The sequence below is a fragment of the Strigops habroptila genome, chromosome 8 (assembly GCF_004027225.2).
Source record: "Strigops habroptila isolate Jane chromosome 8, bStrHab1.2.pri, whole genome shotgun sequence".
NCBI classification, from domain to species: Eukaryota; Metazoa; Chordata; class Aves; order Psittaciformes; family Psittacidae; genus Strigops; species Strigops habroptila.
The window spans coordinates 6,445,935-6,468,527 of NC_044284.2; the positions used below are offsets into that span (position 1 = coordinate 6,445,935).

The following is a 22,593-nucleotide window of genomic DNA, read 5'->3' on the forward strand; positions in this document are numbered from 1 at the left end:
GGACTGCCTGGAGATACATTTCCACAACACGGAGGGAGAATAAAATTCTCCCTTTCAAGGGCCACATTCCTATTAAAGGAAGAAAGGAAAGAAGGGTGGGAAACGACCTGTGGGTATTGACTCTACAGTTATTTACATAACAAGAGACCATTTATCTCCTGGTTCAACACTAGTCTAATGCTGAGCAAATTAAAAGGTCAATATTGCGACAAGAGCATTTCAAATGTAAAATATTTTACTTAAATGTTCAGCTATTTGACAGTTCAAGGTTGGAGCAGAAGTATGAGCAGTTAGTTATGGGAGCATAAGCATTATAGAGTAGATAACATTTAGAACTGATTTCTGCATGTGCAGAAAAATATAGAGCATGATTATCAGCAGTAAACTGCAAAGATGTGCAGTTCTTGAACTTGCTTTTATCAAACTGTGGAATCGCTTAAAGAGCTTTCCTGTAACTGTTTGGCTGGTCTTTCTTTCCCCTCCACTTCCAGCCACACAAAGCAGCAGTACAGAAGTGCAGAGTTGAAATACAAGGAAAGGTGAAGTAGTAATGCAAAATTGTACTGGCATTTGAAGTTACACTTAAGTAACTTAAGGGTCTGGAAAGGTCCCTCTCCATCCTGATGTTCCCACTGACTCTTCTCCAGTGCTAAGTCAATGCACTTACTGCAAAAAGGAGGTATTTATAATGCAATGAAGGGCTTAGAAGCAAAACATATGGGGTGAATTCACTGAAATTTAACGTTCAATCAAGTGCAACAAGACTCACAGCAGTTCATTGCTTGCCTTCTCTAATTTTAAATCAGCATGATTCAATTTATCTTTTCTTACCAAGACACTGATGCTTATTATCCATAACCATTACAATTTCCAACACTTCTCTCCAGCTGGGCATGTTGAGGGCATGCAGAAGAAGTTAACACATTTCAGTAGTACTTCTGTGAAATGACTGTGTGATCTTTCACTCATCCCATCAAGAAACATTCTGCCATCCTTGATGCTGACATTTCCAAGTTTATTTTTGGAGAGGAAAAGGAGAAAAAAGTGCCATTTTACATATGTTAAGGCAATGCAGCAAAGAACTTATTCAAACACACTACCGAGCAGCTCCTCCAAACACTCATTTTTAGGTACAACACTGTAATGCAGTCACGCTGATATCAGTGCTCATCAGAGACACTCAATTACTCAGGACAACCCTTAAGGGCAACATATGGTCTAACATATCACTACCTAGAAAGGCAGTCATCACTACTCCTTTATTCCAACACATATGTTCCATTATTTCAGATATAGACACAGAGTTTTTCTCAATTCTAAAAGCTGCTCACGGATTACTCTGAAATAATTAACTTGTGAGTTTTGGACCTATTATACCTATTATAGACATATTATACCTATTAGTCTGTTAGTATACCTTCGTCTATTAGTATACCTATACCCTAGACCTAGCAGACCTATTATACCTAAGAAACAGCAGAAAGTACAGAACAGACTTTCACAACACCCTGCAGCAGTAACACATTATACCAACTTCACCGATCTCAGACACGGGGGCTGACTTAGGAGCCAGACAAACAAGAACTGCAAACTAGATTTCACACTGTCCTGAATGATGCAGAAACAAATGACTCATTCCCTACCAAGGAAAACAGAAAATAAGCAGAACAGCAGAGTTTCATAGCAAAATAGTTTTCAAATAATCTGCTTCCAGCCCTTTAAGGACCAGAACATCCCAAATTCCCATTAGAAACTTTCCTTGTCATCTGTTGCGCAATGGAACACAAGACAAATGTCTCCCAAAAACATACGCAGGATAATTTCAGAGAATGTTTTTTGCAACATATGTACAATCCTTTATAATGTATTTTCTTCACACAGCAATTGTGCCTTATAGACACTTGAAGTATCACATTACTCAAAATTCCGTCTCTGTTTCCAACTCCCAGCATGATAGCGTGTGTTTTTTTACTATATCTCCAAATGTATTTTGGTGATCAAAGAAACAGATAGGCACTTAAATTGCTGAAGGTCACTCAAAAACCTTACCAGGTGCTTACCTGTTAGTTAAAACTAACAGGTAATAAGTATGTGACTTGCTTGAGCATCATGTGGATGTTTTTAAGAGAGCCTTTTTCCTTCTTCAGCCACATAAATACTTTGCAAATCTGGCCCAGAGTCATGCAGCACTTTTCACTCCAGCTTGTGTAACTTCAGGAGCATCTAGATGCCTTCTCAGTCACATATTCCCCCAAAGTAAGTAAATGGTTTTCCGTACAAAAAAAGAGATCAGTTTGGATTAATCAGATTGTCTCATCAGGCATTAAAGGTTTGAAGCTGGCATGCCTAAAGCTTAGTGAAGTGGAGTCAAATGTACATCCCCAGTTAAAACCAACAATATTGTTCTTTCAAGTCCCCCTTGCACAATGAAAATAAAGCCCCACCACAACAAACTCATCAATAGCAAAATAAATACAGCTTTCAATAACAGAGCTCACCAAAGGTCCACTCCAGTTCATCTCTGAGGCATAAAACCTCAAGACACTGGATCATGTGTCTAAATACAGGGTGGCAGACTTCTTACATTGCCTGTTAATTCTGCCTCCTAAAAATGTCTTTAAAAAGAACAAAACCACAGGTAACAGGTATCCACAGCAAAGGGCATCTATCATGAGAGGTATTTCTTTGTGAAGTAAAGCTCTTCCTGGACTTGCTAGAACTTTTTTGGAGTGCATTATGTGCTGTTGTGCAAGATGTGCATTCCATCAGACAAAAAAAGGTATTCATGAGACAGGTTGGACAAAGCAAGAAGATTTCTCTTCCTTCCTTCCTTTCATTTTTACTGCTCATGTTCCTTATTTTTAGAAGATTTAGCCTTGTAAAGCTATACCATGGGTGATTATGGTGCTTATTTGCTGATAATTTGATCTCTTCATAATCCAAGTACCTGTCGAAATAACACTTTTTTTGTTCTTTATTTTTCCTTGAAAGGATAGGAAAATTCCCTGCAACTGCACAAAGGATTTCAGAAGTAGGTATTTCCCTGTTTAAGGTCAATGCAGATATTTTTACTTGCTGTAATTAGATATCTAACCTCAATCAAATGTCTGCATTGCAAATGTGCTCGAATGGAGTTCTGCAAGGTACTGAGATCTCTGCGTTGATAGGAAAACTGTTAAAACACAATGCTATCCACTGACAGAAAGCAGAAAGTGATGTAGATGTGCTGGCTAGATAAAAGGCAGATTAATCAGCCTTGATAAAATGTATCAATGAGGAGAGGAAGAAGAGTTTTGGGCTGCTTTTGACAAATCTGATCTTCCAGAGCATCCCATTAGAGACTTGGTCTAATGAGTGTTCATTTAATAAACACTATATAAAAGTTTATAATAATGATATAATGTCTTCTTTGAAACATTAGATATCTCTGATTGCCACGCAGTAATATAACCTTTACTCACGAGTGAAGGATATGTTGTTGAACAGAGATAGCAAATCAGCCTTCAAAGGCAATGAGCATATTCCACTGAATGGGAGATATAAAGCAATTTAACAACTGTCCATTAGTAGGGCTCACAGACCTTCCAACCATGTTGTACTTTGCCACTGTCACTGTGACAACATGGTACCATTTGAATCCTTAGGACTGCTGGCTGAAGATGTAGCTATATTAATCACAAGGAGGAAAAGGGATTATTTTTTCCTCTCTCATGGTGAATATTGTACTAACAGACTTGGTTTTTATACCTTTAAATGCTCATTCATTGCAATCTCTTGGTAACAGCTAATTCAGGCAGCAGTCCTTGCCCCAAAAAGTTCATCTTTTAACTAGAAAGCAATGGAGCACAGTACCCTGATAACCAATATACTTTCTTTTCCCTGACAGGGTTGTCTTTTACTAGCAACAAAGGCAATGATAAACATCATTCTAATAGATATACAGCTTACTATGAAGACTTCTGTTTATGTTTGGCAAGTAGAAAACTACCCAGATATCTACATTTCAGCACAGGATTTCATTTTCCCACTGTCATGAAGGAATACTCCTCATAAGGACTCTTCTGGTACTGAAGAAACACTTCCCAGCTCAAGTTCTTTTTTCATTGTTGCTATCCCAAGGGCCAAAGCTGATGCTTCGTTTGCACTGCTTTCACACACCTCACAGCCTGTGTCTATGTCTATAAAAAGAAGATATTTGTTTCCATATTGTTTTTCCTTCTGCTCAAACCTCAGATCACCTGTAAATTCCCATATAATTGAATTGAAGCCAAACAGCTATGAACTGTAAATTCAGATACAGTTTGAAAGGGGCAAGTGGGAAAAATCTCTAGAGACCAGAGTGATACTTTCATTTTGCACTATGTACCAACCAGTTTTAGCAAAGCAGAAGTAAACATGCTTTGTCTGCCTTATTCATTCAGCTGCCTTCAGGTTTTTTGGCAACATTCTAGGCAAGCTGTTACACTAATTTTACAGTGGATTACAGATAAAAATATGATTTTATATGCATCAATAAGGATTCTTTCTTTACCTTCCTGCCTGCTTGCCTCCCTCCCTTTCGACCCCTTATCCCTTCTTCCCTTCCCTTCCTTTCGTTTCCCTTCCCTCCCTTCCTTTCTTCCTTCCTTGCTTTTTACATATAAACTAGAGAAATGTATCACGATGATCATGACTCTAAATTTCTGGGGAAACCTTTCCTAATCTGAGGTGATATTTGGGCCTCAGTTTTTTAATTCGGATATCACCTGGTTCAATTCTTTTTCTCTTTCATTTTATTCTTCTACTGAAATACATATGTATGTGTATGTGTATGTGTATGTGTATGTGTATATGCATGTGCATGTGCATGTGTATGTGCATATTTATAACTAAACTATATCTATATCTATATCTGTACCTATATCTATATCTATAACTATATCTATATCTATATATCTATATCTATATCTAAATCTATATCTGTATGCATATCTATATACATGAATATTGACATTTTTGCATATAGATTTCCTTCTAAAATATACAATTTAAGAAAATGTATTTTCATTTGTATCTTCTTCTCTATTAAATATCAATTTTTGAGAAAAAGTTGGTGCTTTTTATCTGAAACTGAAATGACCATATTTATCAATTCCCTATGTCAATTCAGACATCCAGTGGCAACATCGATAAATCAGATATAAACGATCTTTCACCCTGCTTTGCATGCGTGTGCATCCAGTTCCTGAACCCACGTGGCATCACTGCTATAAAGAACCTACCCCTTCAGGTGTCTGGGAGAAATCTTAACTTCAGCAATGTGTCCTGAGTTTTACTGCCTGGCCCACCACCAAGGATTCTGCAATTGACTGATTATGTACATGCTTAAAGAGCCATCTTGCAGTGTCAAGTATGTTGCATTTTCATAACACAGGATATACCAATTCATTTAACCTCATCAGATGACATTTGGATTTTCAAAATGCATTTTTTTAAAGATGACTACAAATCGCCATCTTAAATGCTATTTCTATCAAAAAATTGCCAACTTAAAGCTACAAATTCACTACAGACATCCAAACACCACTGTTACTACTGCAAATTATTTTCTACTAAGTTCCAGGATGCACTGGAGAGCTAAACACTGGCTTCGTTTCTCCAGTAGGATATGGCAGAATGAAGCCAGAGGCTTTCCCACAGCAGGAGTGCTGTTGTGGAGCTGGAGATGCAGGTAGAAAAGAATGAGCATACACACTGTGAGAGGAATACATTTATGAGATTTACAATACAGAGCATCCCGTAATCAGCAGGAAATAGAGACTTATGCCTCTGTTCTAAGAGATATGCGACAACACAGGATGATAGCATTCAGTTACCTGGAAGATTTTGCTTCTGGGTTACTGAGCCAGTACTTTTTTTTCTAGCTGAAGCAGTAAACCTGATTTATGGCTAAAAAAAAAAGCATTCAGGAAATAGATACACTCATCTATCTAGGAATTTTCCTAGGAGCAGGATAACAGTTCTGTAACTGCTCTACACTGTTAGCAACATAGTAAAAGAAAACAGGCAGAATATTATTGTAGGGTTTCATCAATACATTTGGACTTAATTTACAGTCCTTCTGGGGCAGTGGCTTTAGGTCCTTAGGTTATCACAAGAATGATTTAAGTAATTTTCTAAATGGCTTCACTGATATCAATATTGTGCACTAATTGCACCAGTTGATAGGACTTTTTCTGTTCATCTGGATTCTAGATCTTTAAGCATAATCTTTCTATCATCAAATTATACCACTTATGAAGTATGTGAAAACTTGAGGTCTGAGCTATTTGCAAGTATTCCTATAAAGTGATCTCCAGATGAGGTGAAAGCACCATTTCTGCTTGATGAAATTGAATCTTTACAACGCTATTCTAATGGATGAGACCCCGCATTAAACTGACATTTCAGCTTTTATGGTCAGGCATGAACAAGCTAAAGGAGATACACATTTTCTTAGCTAAATTGTGTTTGTCATGGAAGAAAAAAACCCTCACACTGCTTTCTATAGATTCTTTTAATTCAAAAGCCATCAATCAGTATTCCAGCTCAATGTCTGAGCAATGCAACCTTTATCTGATGAAGACAAGAAGTGGCAGCTGCAATTACAAAACTTTGCCACAGAATAAATACAATTAAGTTATAGATTACAGTTATAGATATTAATGCATAGCTCATGCAGGGCATTCAGATCCTAAATAAATCTTTGAGGGGAAAACTTAGGCAGCCTTAATGGCAATGACAAAGCACTTCCACTGAGTTCAGGTTTTCAATCTACATTAAAGTTAGCCAAGGAGGAAGCATGCTTTAGTGGGTAACATAAAGGGTTATACTGGCTAACTTGCCCTGCCTAGTGGCTTATTTCATGACCTTGGTGAAACTATGTTGCTCCCTAAGTTTTTCTGATTTTACAAAGGCTAATGATTTTTACCTGCTTCCTTGAAGCCTGTGGGTAAAGAGCATTGAATAAGTGCTCAGGAGAATTAAGGAATAAATAAATTCAGCGTCCTCAATTTCTTTGGAAAATCAAGGTCAGCTTTATCTATCGGCTCTTATTTCTCTACAGCATAATTTTTCCTAATGCAAGCCACTTCAATAAAACTGAGTTCCCAAGCCAGCAGGATCCACTGGGGGATTTTTTGTTTTTATCAAGCTTGGTAACATGATCACTAGTGACGTTGTGAAGCCTCTAAGAGCTAAGCCAAAGTCCTTGGTTAGAGAAGAGGAAGGCTTCTAATTAATAACTTGTATAACACCTGCATCCAACTCCATCACCAAGAGCACATGGAGTAAGAGATAAGAATGACTGAAGACGGTCACTGATCAAAGAAAAAAAAAAGTAAAAATATCCAGTGGCAGAAAGCAAATAATTTTATTTCTCAGAGTGATTAAAAATGTGGTTTTGTGCATCTTTGCTTAAACTGAAGGTAAACACGAAATGTGTCAAACTGGCATTAAGTGCATGCTCTGTTTAGCTCCTCCCACCACTACAGCGTTTGCAGCCCATCCTTGCTGTTCTGTCAACAAGATGTTAGACATGTTCTTCTGCTGAGAAGTGGATAGAGGATTTCTCCCTTCTCTCGGGTGTCAACACAAAGTTTGCTCCTGCAGATTTCTGTTTTGGCATCATCAGCTAAGAACTGATGTTAAATCAGTGTACCTAAATTGTAAGTAAATAAAGCAAGTACAACCATATATACAACTGGCCAAACTTCTATTCCTTCTCTGTAAGGTCCAGATCTGAACAAGCAAGCAAGCTTAAGAGTCAGAAGCCAAAACTCTAACTCCAGGACACTGAGGTAGGCTTGGTTATGCTTAGTTGTATCTGATTCAGCTAGAAAACTTAGAGCCAGGGATATTCAAGGTAGTTTTGTGACATTTCATATTTGGGGAGGGCATCCAGTAACAACTGGACAATCAAATACTATTTGCTGTGCCCATGAGGATGATAAGGGGGCATGAAGACAGGCTGAGAAAATTGGGACTGTTCAGCCTGGAGAAGAGAAGCTGTGGAGACCCCAGAGCAGCTTCCACTATCTGAAGGGGGCCTATAAGGATGCTGAACAGGGACTCTGCATCAGGGACAGTAGTGATAGGACAAAGGGTGATGGGTTTAAATTTAAACAGGGGAGATTTAGCTTAGATACAAGGAAGAAGCTCTTCCCTGTGAGGGTGTTGAGGCGCTGGCACAGGGTGCCCAGAGAAGCCGTGGCTGCCCCATCCCTGGCAGTGTTCAAGGCCAGGTTGGACACAGGGGCTTGGAGCAACCTGCTCTAGTGGAAGGTGTCCCTGCGCGTGGCAGGGGGTTGGAACTGGATGATCTTAATGTCCCTTCCAATCCAAATCATTCTATGATTCTGTCCTCTCCTGTTGTAAATGGCTCTCCTTTCCTCCTGCCACTTCTTATAAATTCTCTGCCCCATAGCTGATGCCTGTCTTCACCCAGCTGAACCTTCAAAGCCTGCAAGCCGTCTTACACACTGACCAGAAGTGGATCGCCTCCCTCCAACTTACTTTTAGCTGCATAATGTGACTATTCATGTTTGTGCAGAACAGAGCCCTGAGCCTGGTGAGATGGCGCCTCTGACAGTTTTTGCAGTAGCAGCCATCGCTGCATACATTTTGAGTGATTAATTTTCTTAAAAGCAAAAATAAACCTCGGGAGTGCACATGTGCTAACAAGTTAAAAATAATAATAGGTGTCTGTGACCATGCTGCTTCTGTCTGAATCCTGCAGGGGAATTCAGTTGCCTAGAACAACTTACGCAGCTTGCCATATTCCTATGTGTTAAACAACAACCAAATAACTATAGGCAAAAGTCCCAGCTGTCAAGCATGAGGAGTGTAGGGGCTGATCGGGGGAGTATAAGGCATTTTTCTCCTGTGTTATATATGTATATTAGATAATGTAAAAGGGAAATTAAATGAGGTGAGGACAGAGTGGGAAGCATGCTACCATCTCTTCAAAATACCATGCCGAAAGTTTACAGGAAAGATTCTGTTTGACCAGTAGCTCTGTTCTTTATATAGTGCACCTAACAGTGCTTTGCAGCATAACATTTCCCAAGGAGAGCGTACCACCAGCTATTTCGGATTGCAAGAAGGCAGAACTTGGTTCAGCTGCCCATATAGGATTGCTCTTCTGGGCAGGTCTCAGATACAGCAAGAGAAACTGGAGGCAAGTGTTAGAAGTGGCCTCCATGGCTGGTGACTCATTCCACAGCAACATTTGGGACTCACTTTTCAATCTTGTCAGTGTAGGCTTTTCATATGAGATTTTTTTAATTGCCACAAATTAATACAGATTTGTAGGACAGAGGCAAGAAAAGCATCTTTATTGCTTCACACACAAATAAAGACTGATACAGTTACTTGGGCTTTTAACAAGTCTTTCGTTTTTTCATGACTTTGCTTTATTTCCAAGCTCTTACTACTCAGCCATAAAACTCATTCCTGGGTTGAAACCCCACCCACAACCTTCAAGTTCAGAGCTTTGGTTTTTAACACACATATGGGAAAACCTGAAGAAAACACCTACCTTCCTCCCATTCCCAGGGTTCAATACATGCTATACATGGCATCTCTTGTGATATTACTGATGATCTTGCAAGGAAAGTATGCTGAGAATGAAATAATCATGATCATTAGGATAGGGCACCTTTTATTCATTTCCCCAAATTTATACTCATGGCATAGGAAAGCAATATTGCTTTGCCATTTTGAGAGTCTATCTCCATCTATGTAGTATACAAACAAAAAACACAGGGCAAATGGAATAATTTCTAAGATTTGAAGTGGATAATAAGTCTACATTTTAAAGCTGAAATGTGACAAGAGGCAGGTCAGTATAACTAGCAAAGCACAGACCCAAGAGAATGTTGAGGATACAGTGGGTCAGTGATCTGCAGACTTCAGTTATCCACATAGGGCTTTATAACAGTATTGTGTTAACAGCCTCTGTACTGTTTCTTGGCTCTGTATGATTTAAGCAGGCATCTGAATGTGGTAGAGGTTTTACTCGCCTATCAAATTATTGATTCCTAAACTAAAAGTTCTTTCTGTGAACCTTAACACACCGCTCTTTAAAAGCTCATGAAGCATCTCAGGGCTCTGTCAAGTCAATATTTCATGTTTTATTAATTCCCTACTTAGCCAGTTCTCTGATTGGTTCAATTTAGTGCCTGTAAACCTCCTAGTTGCATGTTTACCTGAAAAGACTCAAAAGAGCTATTTAAGGCTGATGGATAAACATATGCTTTTCACGTTCAGCTGAAAAGGCTCAAAAGAGCTCTTTCAGGCTGATGGATAAACATATGCTTAGAGAATTCCTAATCTGGAGTTTACATAATACACATGCTGAAAAAAACCAACTATTTAAAGAAATAATAAGGGATGGGCATAAACAAAGCATCATTGTGAAAACCTGTATGATTCTATGTGTAAACTGTAAATTATGGCCTTATACATAAAGGATGTTCTAATCTCATAATTAAGTGTTTCTGAATGTGCCTAGCTCTGCATGTCTACAGCTATAGAACTGTTTTTCCTTAGTTCTTAATGGGCGTTAATTGTTGATCATCACAAGATACAGCTTCAGTCACTTCCATATCTTAGCAAACTGACTCCTATACAAAGCAAACTACTTCAGAACTAAAACCAATGAGCACATAACATCTCTCACTTTGAGCTTCTAGCATATGCTCTGATTTTAGAAGGTGATTGTAGACAGTCAGTCTGATTCCTTCCTCATAAATCTACCACCAGGCATTTGAAGATACAAGGTAAAACACTGAGTACCTGCTCATAAACTGGACATCCTCCCTTTAGTACGCTGAAGGAGAGAATAAATTCCAGTTGGAAAGACAGTGCGATAATGTGCTTAAGGATTATTATGTGTGTACACAAGGGAAGTGATGTTGCTTACACAGCTGATTTTGAGTGGTTGTGAGTGGTTGACTTGAGCAATAACAGTTTCTTTTTCTTGTCTTTTAGTATATATATAAAATGTATAAATAATAATAATGTATTTATCAATGTTGCTGCAATGTGAAGGCTAAGAAAGGAAGTACACAAAGATATGGAAAATCAAACTTATTGTGTAAGTATTGCATAATACCACTACTGCATAATATCACTGCAGTACAATGTTTTAAGCACAAAGATCTTCAAATTTCCCTTTCAACATAACATCACTCATAGTGTTCCACCTAGAAATTCTTATAGTGGAAGCAAATAAATAAGTAGATGTGTCCAGCCAAATAAATTGTGCTTGAAGTGAGGCATATGTTTTAGCAAGCCACCCTCTGCCTATTTAAAGATTTCAGTGATTACCAATTTCCCTGGTCTATAGACAAACTATACAAGTAAGGATGCAGATATCTTCCTATGTGTAGAAAGATATCTGCATCCCAATTCACACAGGAGTACACCCAACTTCAACTTTCCATCACTGCAGTTCCTTGAGCCTTAGCCTCATGTCTGTTTGCAAGCCCTCTTAATATGTCCTATAGGTATAGACCAAGATACTTATTTTCCTTCTCTTAAATTACCTCCTTAAGTATCACACAAAGGCATTTGAAGAACTCAGCTCCCAGAAACTCTAAACTTTTTTTAGTGGTTTGTTGTTTGGTTGTTTTTTTTTTTTTTTGGCAATCCCTTTTTTCAGCATTTATGGAATTTTACCTTAATTTCTTTAAAAAATGAAAGCATAAAGAAGATATCACAAGATTAGTAACTCAATTTACTTATTTCTGAGTTGGAATTTTAGACCTTAATACTTTTCTAGTAAAATTTTTAGTAATATCCCCATCAAAAAAAGAGAGAGAAAGAAGAGAAAGGAAAATCAGGGTGTTCTGAACTCCTGATCACTTCTCTAAGCTATCTTGGCTAACGAAAGCCAAAGAATTTAAAGCCTTAACTTATATTAATTTGCTATTAGTACTTACTGTAAATTCTGATAAAGTTCTACTGCACATTCAAATTCTCCACTCCAACACATTCTGAATGTGCTTATTTACACAACTGAGATCTGGTTTTCTGCACAACAATGTAATGCTGCTGGATGAAAAATACCTTTCAAACACAAACTACCATGTTTCAGAGTAATTAAAATAGTCTTTTTAGGGTAGAACTGATACAAATTAACACTGATTTTGATTTACTATACATTTGCTAAACTGGCTGATAAATTAAAACAAAAATACAGCTATTGGTATACAGGTATTTTGAAAATCAGAAGAAAACAGAAGTATTTTCAGCAGAAATATTCCCTTTTTCTGCCCTGCCTTGCATTTGTTGCACATTCAAGACCCCCATCAATCCTAAATGAGAGCTCTGGGAGTGTCAGCTCTGTAAGACTGGTTCTTCATAAGGAAACGTGACACAGAACGGAACTCAAAGAGAATTCACCTTGGAAACTTCAACTGGGTTGTATAATTTGCCACTGTGTTCACCATATTTCAAAGGTATCCCATAATAGCTAGTAGTTCTTTACAAAGGTCACTGTAAAATCATACCCTTCATGACTACATATTTCAGAGAGTGTTCCGCATCTGCTAGCTGTTCAAGTGAACTTTGTCAAGGGAGGCAAAGTTTTCTGGGGTTGTCACTCTGACCCTTAAACTGTATTATCTACAAAACCATAAACCTTATTAAAAGTAAAAGATATGAAAGGGTTTATAAAACATCCTCTTAGCAGATCCTGTTTCCAGCTTCACCCTTTGATCTGCAGTTGGTTTTCAGCTCTTGCCACCATGCCTGCTGATTACAATGGGACGTGGGAAATGGAAAGCAATGACAACTTTGAAGGCTACATGGTCGCTTTAGGTAAATGAAAAAATATTAACTAGATAGATAGATATTAAAATGCTTCAATTATAAGTAAAATCCTTCTAAAAATCAATGAGACTATTTCTGTATTGTGTATTGTAGCATAAGGGTTTCTGCCAATCACATTAGAAGTTAAGTAAATGTATTTATAATTACAGTGATCTAAGTATATAAGCAAGAGAACATTTGTAGCCAAATGTATTAGTTGTTATATAGATGAATGAAAAAGCAGATACAGATGGGGGAGAGGGGAGGAGAGGAAACAGGCTTTCAGATACAGAAATTCCAGATTTAAATCTTTTTTATTCCTGGTATATAGTTATTGTAACAGTCAAACCACAGTCTGGTTAGCTCTGTTAAAGGTGGGACGTTCTGTACCACTGAAGCTATGATAATGTTTAGTACTTAATTAGTGCTCTGAAGTAGTAGAAATTCTATGCACCAGTTGGATGGTAAAAGCCTTTAAAAAGAATTAAAGATGAATGGGCAGATATTTCTGACAACTTCTGTGAGAGTCCATATGCAGCAAGGAGACTTAGGTCACAGGAGTTCTTAAAGATAGGTTTGCATGGTTAACTAAGCTTAATTTTGTTTGGCTAGGACCATCATTGATAACAATATATGTATACATGCAAAAAGAGATGTTCTGCTCCTTAGGAACTTTCAGTACTATTTTGTTAGCCTTTTTAGCATTAGAGGCCTGATAGCTACAGTTCGTGTATCCATTGTATAGGATACTACTTGCAGATGCTAGAATATTGTTAACTGAATGCAAGCAATATCCTTGTCAGTTCGTATCAAGATCAAGTTTTTGTTGTTTGTAGATCTACTTTTCCCCACACTGACAGACTCAATTTTTGTAATGACTGAGCTAATTTTATGAGAGAAATGTTTTCTTGTGCTGCACCTATTATTTTCAATATAAAATGCCTTGTAAGCATTTTTGTTCTCATAAAGGCATAAACTTTTTGCTCCAGGTCATTATGATTATCCCAGTAGTGTGCAGGAAATCCTTCCTCTACTTACGTTAGCAGAAATGTAGATCTCTGATTTGCTGAAAAGAAGAAATAATAGAAGACATCAACATTTCTCCAGAATTTCTTCAGTGCAATCTGGATTGGCATTGAAAGAACAGTTACCACCTTTCCACCACAGCGATAACATAGCTGCATTCCAAAACCAGCAAAAAAAAGGGGAGTTAGATCTATACATGCATGAGAAGTTGTCTGGAGTTGGCCTTTCATAAGCACATTATTGGGATTTTGTGTACACATGCACATAGATACTAATTAAATACTGCAAAAAAACCCCATGGCCACAACCAGTGCAGAGATGCATATGGCTATAGGTGATTCTCAGAATGGAAGGAAATTACATGGAAAGGGTGAAAAGATATTCTTCTGCTCTGTTTCTCACAATTTACATGAGGTTGATATTTTAAGCATTAAAGTGCTCAGGTTCAAAGCACAATGTGATTTTGGTTTCTTGAAATTCATCCATCCTTTTAATTAATGCAGATGCATTTCTATACTTTAATTAAAGAATACTTCTGCCCTTTAAACCAGAAACTTTGATTTTATCATAAACATGTTACAAAGTATTTTAATCTACTGGAATGGAACAACATATCATTTTTATTGCTTGTATTGTTCAAAATGCAGTTATGAAAACCATGCTTTAATAAAACCTCCTCTGATTTTTCTCCAGGAGCTACAAGAGTAATATATTAGTCAGAAATAGCATTTCTTTGGAAGTCTAGACAATTTTTTTCCTCAGAGAGAACTCGATTTTATGATACCTGGCTATAAATCAGACCTAGAGATACCTTTGATCCACCATTGCAGATGAAATATACCCAAGAAGTCTTGAATATAAATACTCAACAAGAACATTATTCCCCGTGTTAAAAAGTAATAATTTTTTTCAAGCCAATCCTTGTACTCATCTCGATTAGTACTTCACAAGAAGTACAATGAATCTACCTCCCAAAAAAGGGGCTCCATTAGTATGTGGCATTGCTGAGCTGACAATGATTAAACTCGCATGCAAAACTGCTAAAGGATGGCTAACAAATCAAAAGCAGTTTTCAATCTTTTGCAGAAGCATGTGAGATTATTTCATTTGCATATAGCACCGTAACAAGATTCACTGCCAGCTGGGCAGAAATATTTACTGCAGATGGTAATGCAGCTGGCATCAGGTGGATTGTCTGGGGCAAACTGTCATCATGGTAATATATATTCTCCTTTTGGAAACTTTCAATGCATTCAGTTGCAAGCACTTGTTTACATTCTAATGTTAGTCTTCTTCATGAACAAAATAAGGGTGTTAAGGAGATCAGTTCTGCATAAAACAGTGACAGAAGATCAAACAGAACTATCAAATGCTGTACTTCACTTACATACTTTTTTTACTCTTGGCTTTTAATTCGTCACCCATTAGCATGTAAATTACACCTTATCTCTGTGTCTGCTGTGTAACAATAGTGGATAAGTCAGATTTTTATTTCATTGCTTATTTTGATCCATTTGTATAATTTTCAATATTTTTAAATTAATTAACCTTTTATATGCTTCCACAGACTATAAGTTCATCATAAAAATAACATTTACAATGTAATTGTAATCATTTACAAGGATTCTGGGGAGGGACTCATCATCAGGGACTGCAGCAATAGGACAAGGGGTGATGGGTTCAAACTTAAACAGAGGAAGTTCAGGTTAGACCCAAGGAAGAAGCTCTTTGTTGTGAGGGTGGTGAGGCCCTGGCACAGGTTGCCCAAAGAAGTGGTAAATGCTCCATCCCTGGCAGTGTTCAAGGTCAGGCTGGACAGAGCCTTGGGAGACGTGGTCTAGTGTGAGGTGTCCCTGCCCATGGCAGGGGGTTGGAACTGGATGATCTTAACGTCCTTTCCAACCCCAACCATTCTTTGATTCTATGCCTAAATCTCCGTGGTTACATTCTCATTCTAACATGCTTATTTTTCTGAAAATGAATATTATTTTGAGATTCTTCTTTTGGGGGTAGCCAACATTTGTAACCCTGCAGGACACAAACCAGCACCCTGACATGCCTAAGAGCTACACGACTTACGCTGCATGCTTAGAGAAGGGAATGGCTCCCAGACATAAAGTGATAATAGCTCTCCTGCTATCCCACAGCTTCATGTGCCAGTGAGGCCAAAAAGGCAAGTCTGTCTAATAGCAACTATTGCATATCCTCAAAAAAAATGGAGATTTGGGATTCACTACTGGTTGTATGTTGTAGCTCAGCTCACAACATTCCCACAGATAGCCTGTTAATGAATAAATTTATAATCAATGGAAGATCCTCAAGTTGAAAGTCTACTCCCAAACACAGGATTGTTCTTACTTGAAGTGATCTTTTTCTCTGCAAAATGGTGCAGGTAAAAGCATCATTTGTGGAATTCTGTTCCACATCAAATGTGTTGCGGTTTTTTTATTATGTATGAATATAAGTGCTGTGGGGTTTTATTTTTGGTAGCAAATATGGGACTTTTCATTGTGATACTCTCTTCTCTGTTTTACGGCAGATATTGATTTTGCGACTCGTAAGATTGCAAAACACTTGAAACAAACAAAAGAGATTGTTCAGGATGGTGATAACTTCAAAACAAAAACTCTCAGTACTTTCAGAAACTATGAAGTGAATTACACTGTGGGAGTGGAGTTTGAAGAACACACCAAAGGACTGGATAACCGAGTGGTAAAGGTAAAAGTCTGGTGCCTGGTATCTGTTGACACTACAGCCAGCACCAGGAGGCAGCAGTGCTAAAAATCAGCTGAATACATGAAAAAACCACCCCACAATGTTTACAGACATCAGAGGATTTTTATAAAGCAGAAATAATTTGCATCTTGAGACAGTTTTCTTTCCTGCTACAAGCATTTATTACACATGCAGATCAGGATGGTTACTCACCTACGAGAGGACAATCATTAATTACACGTTTTTCTAGTAGGGGATTTTTCCAGCTTTACTAAGATTCACCTTAATGTATTTAGAAAGTAGCAAAACTGCATTTTTACCTATTTATCTTCCTTCCTGAAACTGTAAATCCATCCACTTGAATTGAGGATTTCCTGTGACTCAGTATAAATTTTCAGTTCTGAGTGGCAAGGTTCACAGTGTGTTTCCCATCTGAGCCTGCTCAGCCTCAGCTGGCCAATTTAACAGTTGGACACTGTTAAAAATAAATCTGCTCTCAGCTATTAACCTTACGGGAGCTTTGGGAATGGACAAGACCAAAATGTTAGCCAAAGCTACCACTGATACATGTGGCAGGTCTACTGGCAGCCTCAGACAGGCAAGGAGGCCCAGCAGTGCACGCTTTAATATCTTTAGGATTATAAGAGTAACCTGAGCTCAAAATTCCCCTAGGAAACTGTGGGCATATGTTCAGACACCTTTCGGTGAGATATGTGGACAAGTAACTTTTGGATCAAGGACCATATTGTGCGTTAGCCCATGCCCTACCACCTACAACAGACAGAGTCAACTAATGAGTCTGTTCCTCTGAGGCATTCAAACAAGACTGCATCAGGGAAGTCACTGAAGAAAAGAATACATAGTAGCATTAATTAAATTCATTCACTGAATTCAGCTTCAAGTTTCTGTATCAATACTGCTTGTTTTACTCTCCTCTCACCCCTAAAATACTTAAAAGAGGATTTTCAAAGGTAGAAAGGGCAGTAGATCTTTAATTTCCATTGACTGTCCCCATCAGTCTTGCTAATCTTGCATTATCTGCCTTCTTTGTCATCACTCACCGAATCTACCCCTACCAACTCCTCTGCCAATTACTACAGTTTCATTATTCCACTAAGCTCAGCTCTCTTGCTCTTCGCCAAACATATGTTGTCTTTTCCATCAATGTTTTCTCAGTAAACAAGGTTTTGGAACTTGTTGCCAAACTCTGAGAAGCTGATATCAAAGCTCACTGTCAACAAGACCTGTTTTGTTTTGGCAATTGCCACAGGAAATTGGCAGCATAAAGGACATGTTTACATTTGAACTCACATCATCCTTCACTAGAGTGGCACAAATTAAACAGAAGACATCGTTTATTCACTATGGCTCACTTTTCATTCTCAAACTTGGTGCAGTGGAATTCCTACTACTTGTTCCAAATTACTTCTCATTCACAGCACTGCAAGCCATCAAATTGTAAGACCCATCTTTTTCCACTGGGTGGGACATATTCCTGTGACAGACTTTATGCTTTAAAACATTGCTCCCACATCTCTTTAGATCAGTTGAAGGCATTACTAAGGATCTAAGGACTCATTAGTTGCACCACTCCTTAAATCCATAGACTGATATTCCTCTAGTGCTCTTCACCATTATCAAAGCCATTGCTTTTCTGGGCAAAATCCTTTCATTTGCAGACTCTCCTCTTCATTATAAGCTGTTTGGAAGGAAGGATGGAAACACAGCTTGTACAATTACAACCCTACTTGGTTTAACCATTTTTGCCTAATGTTGTTTTCTAAACAAACCACATTATTTGTTTCTAACAAGAGGAGAGGGACACAAGGAAGCAAGTCATGCCATTATTCTCTGGACTGCTATAAAGGAAATTTCTGGTCATTTTATTAACAAAACAATGCCTCAGACACAATGAAAGTAGATGAAGGTAATAAAACTGCTAGGCAACATTTAAATGTGAAGAGGATATAGATAATTTAAAGACCATGTAGCTTAAATATTCCGTAAATAAGAAAGAAGTTAACTGAAATTGAATGAGTTTTGTCTTGTTATTAATAGAAAGCTCCCTCAGAAGAGAAATAAATCATCCAGTGCTGAACTAGAATATAAATTAAGGGAGCTTTTTAATAACTGAACTTCCCCTGATTGTAACTGGTCTCCAAAGAGGATTTGCCTATGATACACGGTTAAATGTCTCCCTGAAGTACAATGGTTCAAATCTAGAACAACTCAAACAAAGTCACTTTAAATGTACTCTAGTGTTTCTGAGTAGATAATTTAGCTTGTAAAGAGAACTTTTTCTTACAGATATGGTCATCCTGCTCCTGGACAAGAATCAGCATGCCCACTATCCTGTTTATTAGTGATAGACTCTGAATCACAACAAATCATGAAATGGCTGAGGATGGAAGGGACCTCTTGACATCACCTAGTCTGCTCAAGCAGGGTCAGCTAGAGCATGCTGTCCAGCTTATGATCGTTCTTCTTTAAAGGTCTTTTGTAAAAGTGCATGACAATAGATAAGTAAATTTATTGTATGAGATTATATTAACATACACTTCCTCTTGTTACTTGATGCAGAGCTAGAAAAGGTATGAGCACTGCACTAGCTGGTATAAAGCCCCACATCTTTGCTCATCAAACCTTATAATCTTTTTATTAATGGCTTTAAACATCAAGGAAAGTACAATTCGCATGTATGGCACAAGTGTTAATTAACCCGGCAAGCCACTAGTTAGTATGAACACTTTATACTCATGTATGTGAAGAAATGCATGTAAATGACAACAAAGTACTGTAAAAGCTTCACATCAAAATCCTGTTGTCATCTGGAATGCATTCGGGTTTTGGTTGAATGTCTGATTTGGAGTTTTTTAGGAGGAAGTTGGGGAATGGTAGGGAATTGTGTCTTCTCGTTGTTTGATTGAGCTTATTTTCATGTATTCATAAACTTCTTGTTAACATATCTAAGTTAATTATCTGATTCATGCAGACACTAGTGACCTGGGATGGTGACAAACTGGTGTGTGTTCAGAAAGGTGAAAAGAAAAACAGGGGCTGGAAGCACTGGATTGAAGGAGGCCTACTGCATCTGGTAAGGGATGCTACACAGATACATAGCACATAACTGACACTGCAACAAAGCGCTGCTTTCCATTTCAAGGGGTTTGTTACTCGTTCTAGTTAGAATGGTCTTTATTTAGACAGCTCCTGTCACTGAGCTCTAAGGAAATTCCCCCTCTGCTACAATTCAGGAATGCTCAATTTCTTTCCACTTGCTCCCAATTAAGTCATAACCCTGCAGAGGTTTTTTTTTACTCCACTGCCCTCCAGCTATTAACCCTTCTTGTTACATTGCACCTCTAACGTCAGCTCATTCTTATATCATCAGTGGCAGGAAAAAAACCCCAACAAACCAAAACCTAAAAAAACCCAAACAGCATGAGACAGATTGCAAGAAAAATACCATTTTTGTTCTAGAAGAAGCACTACCAGATTTTAGCATACTATGCTGTAATACAGATCAGAAACTGCTCGATACTCAAGAGGATCCTGCAAACAAGCTACACTGCAATTATTGTGTGCTAGTACAATAAAAAAGTCACAGCATTCACACAACTGAGTGAGTAAGCTGGAGCCCAAAGCTAAATGAGGTGAGTCCAAGATAGACAAGAAGAGCCTGTGCAGGAAATAAGCAGTGAAGTCCAGAAAGATTTCAAAAGCATAGGTACATAATGATAATGATTCCAGAGTTTCTTGGGAGAGCCATCAAGAAATGGGCATGGTAATGTTGGATGCTGCAACAGCTGGGTGGAGAAAGATTATGGAGCAGAGCTCATTGGTCTGTCTCATGATTTGCCTCTAGATACCTACTCCTTCACAAGTGTGCCCTACAGGGAGCTGGTATGGTCAGGCACATTGCCTCAAGTCTGGGTGCTTGGAAGGTCAAAGCAATGAATGAAAAAACACTGTCTGCCACCTAACTAAAAGCCAACTGTCCCGTACACTTTTTCAACACTATTTTAACACATATTCAAAACCCAACCTAACAAAGGTTCTGCTGGCACCAGGATTCAGGCTAAGACTGGAAGAAAGAGACCAATAGATTCATACAACAGTCTTCAGAAACAGAATTGCTGGCCAAAAAGCCAGCGTCAGCTCACTTCAAAGTTTGATTTGGCACAGGCTAATCAGAAGACTACCCAAACTGATTGCATTGCAATGTGCAGGTCAGCCAATCTTTAAGAGGTCGGCTGCAGCACTGGGCAAAAGTGGTGTATTGCTCTGGCCCCTGAAAAATGGCTTGAGCACGTCTCTGAAGCAAATGTCCTCATCTTTTCAAAGCACCCTCCTTTTTTTATTTACTTTCTTATTTCAATGCTTCTTATAATTATGAGGTAACGTGAATTATTAACTATTACAGTATATTGTTTTAATAACAGAGTATGAGAAAGCCTTGCATTAAAGAGCCATTTTTATGCATTTTTCATGTTTATTCTTCTTAGAGCTCAGTTTAACTGTCAAAATCTCATTACTGCAACATGTGGTGCATGCCTGCTGTTTGGTTGCATATAATACACTATTCTTTCTGTTCTCTTTTTCATAAACACTTCTTTTTAATGCACTGGCTCAGTTGTAGTGATTTCTGGCAGGATCTGCTGTGTATGCAAAAGACAACTTGTACCACTATATACTAACTAATTGTTTTAATACTATAGGAACTGACATGTGAAGACCAGGTGTGCCATCAGGTATATAAGAAGAAAAACTAAAACTGACCAGAAAGCTGCACCATTATACTGTTATGTTTTGTCTAAAAAGAAGAACTAAGCCAGATTTGCAATAATTCTTCAACACGACCTTGCAAATATATTTTGTGCCTGTTCACGGAAACAAACAGATTTTATAGAAACAACATCAAACAGTTACAAACATCTTAAATTCCTTTGTATTTCAGTCTGGAGTTAAATAAAAGTAATTGTCTTTCAAATAACGCTTTCCTATGTATTTGTAATCATTTCCAGAGGAATGTCCTTCAGTGACAAGGCTGAAAATTAAGTCACAATGATCTCAACCACAGTATATCTCTCCATAATATCTGTAATATCATTATATATTTGGATGACTGAGTAAAACTGGGCATTCATTGGACTGTTTCTAGTTAATTTAGTCCTGGATCACGAAGTCCACAGTTTCAGGCAACAGAATGGCTCTCTGAACATGATACATGGCCTTTCACACCCAGGTGATTGATTTGAATTTGGCCCAGGTCTATAGCTGCTAGTGATTACCACCTGATCATGTCTCCTGGCCAATGTGAAATGCTGTAGCTCCTTAATATGGTCCTAAAGCGAATCACTGACAATGCTACTAACCTCCTGTTAGAACCGGCATCTTACTAATAATCCCAGTGGAGAAATCTGCTGTTTGAAGCAAACTTTACATTCCAGAGTTGCTCCATGATGTGCAAACTAAGGCATACTTATGGCTATAGGAGAAAAACTGCAGAGTACACACAGACTGCCTGTACCCTGTGCACAGAGTACCCACCGTGCTGCAACCTTCACCTTCTACCTCCCTTTCAGAGACTTTAAAAAGAAAAGTCGTCTCCATACAACTCTTCTCAGTTTTACTTTGGGTTTTTCAAAAGAATTCATGTTCTTTGCTAAAGGCAAGTTTAAGTTAACCATGGATGGTGAGCACTGCTTCAGTAGATAGAAATAATTCAACAAAATGCACACATTCCACAGAACTGAAGAGAGGCTTGTATGCCCAAAAGCTCATCTGGTTTTTCCCAACCATATGAATTATTCTAATAAAATATCCTGTCTTTCCTACAACTTTGCCTTGCAGATATATAAACTTTCATATAAACATTATCACCATTTCAATTCTGTCTTGTCCATAGGCCCCGATCTTCTCTTCAGTATGGGAGGAGTGGCAATTCATGAAACAGATCAGTGGTAAGGAATTGGAGAAGAGATGTGGAAAAACACTTTGCAGAAATGGAGGGAGATA

The 22,593-nt window shown here is 38.0% G+C and overlaps 1 protein-coding gene across 1 annotated transcript; it reads left to right on the forward strand.

Moving 5' to 3' along the window:
* Positions 1 to 11,331: 11,331 nt before the first annotated feature.
* Positions 11,332 to 21,347, forward strand: RBP2 (retinol binding protein 2). Its single transcript, XM_030494942.1, has 5 exons — positions 11,332 to 11,381; positions 12,749 to 12,843; positions 16,400 to 16,578; positions 19,568 to 19,669; positions 21,294 to 21,347. The coding sequence occupies exons 2-5, from the start codon at positions 12,771 to 12,773 to the stop codon at positions 21,345 to 21,347; spliced, it is 408 nt and encodes a 135-aa protein (XP_030350802.1). The 5' UTR covers positions 11,332 to 11,381; positions 12,749 to 12,770.
* Positions 21,348 to 22,593: the final 1,246 nt, after the last annotated feature.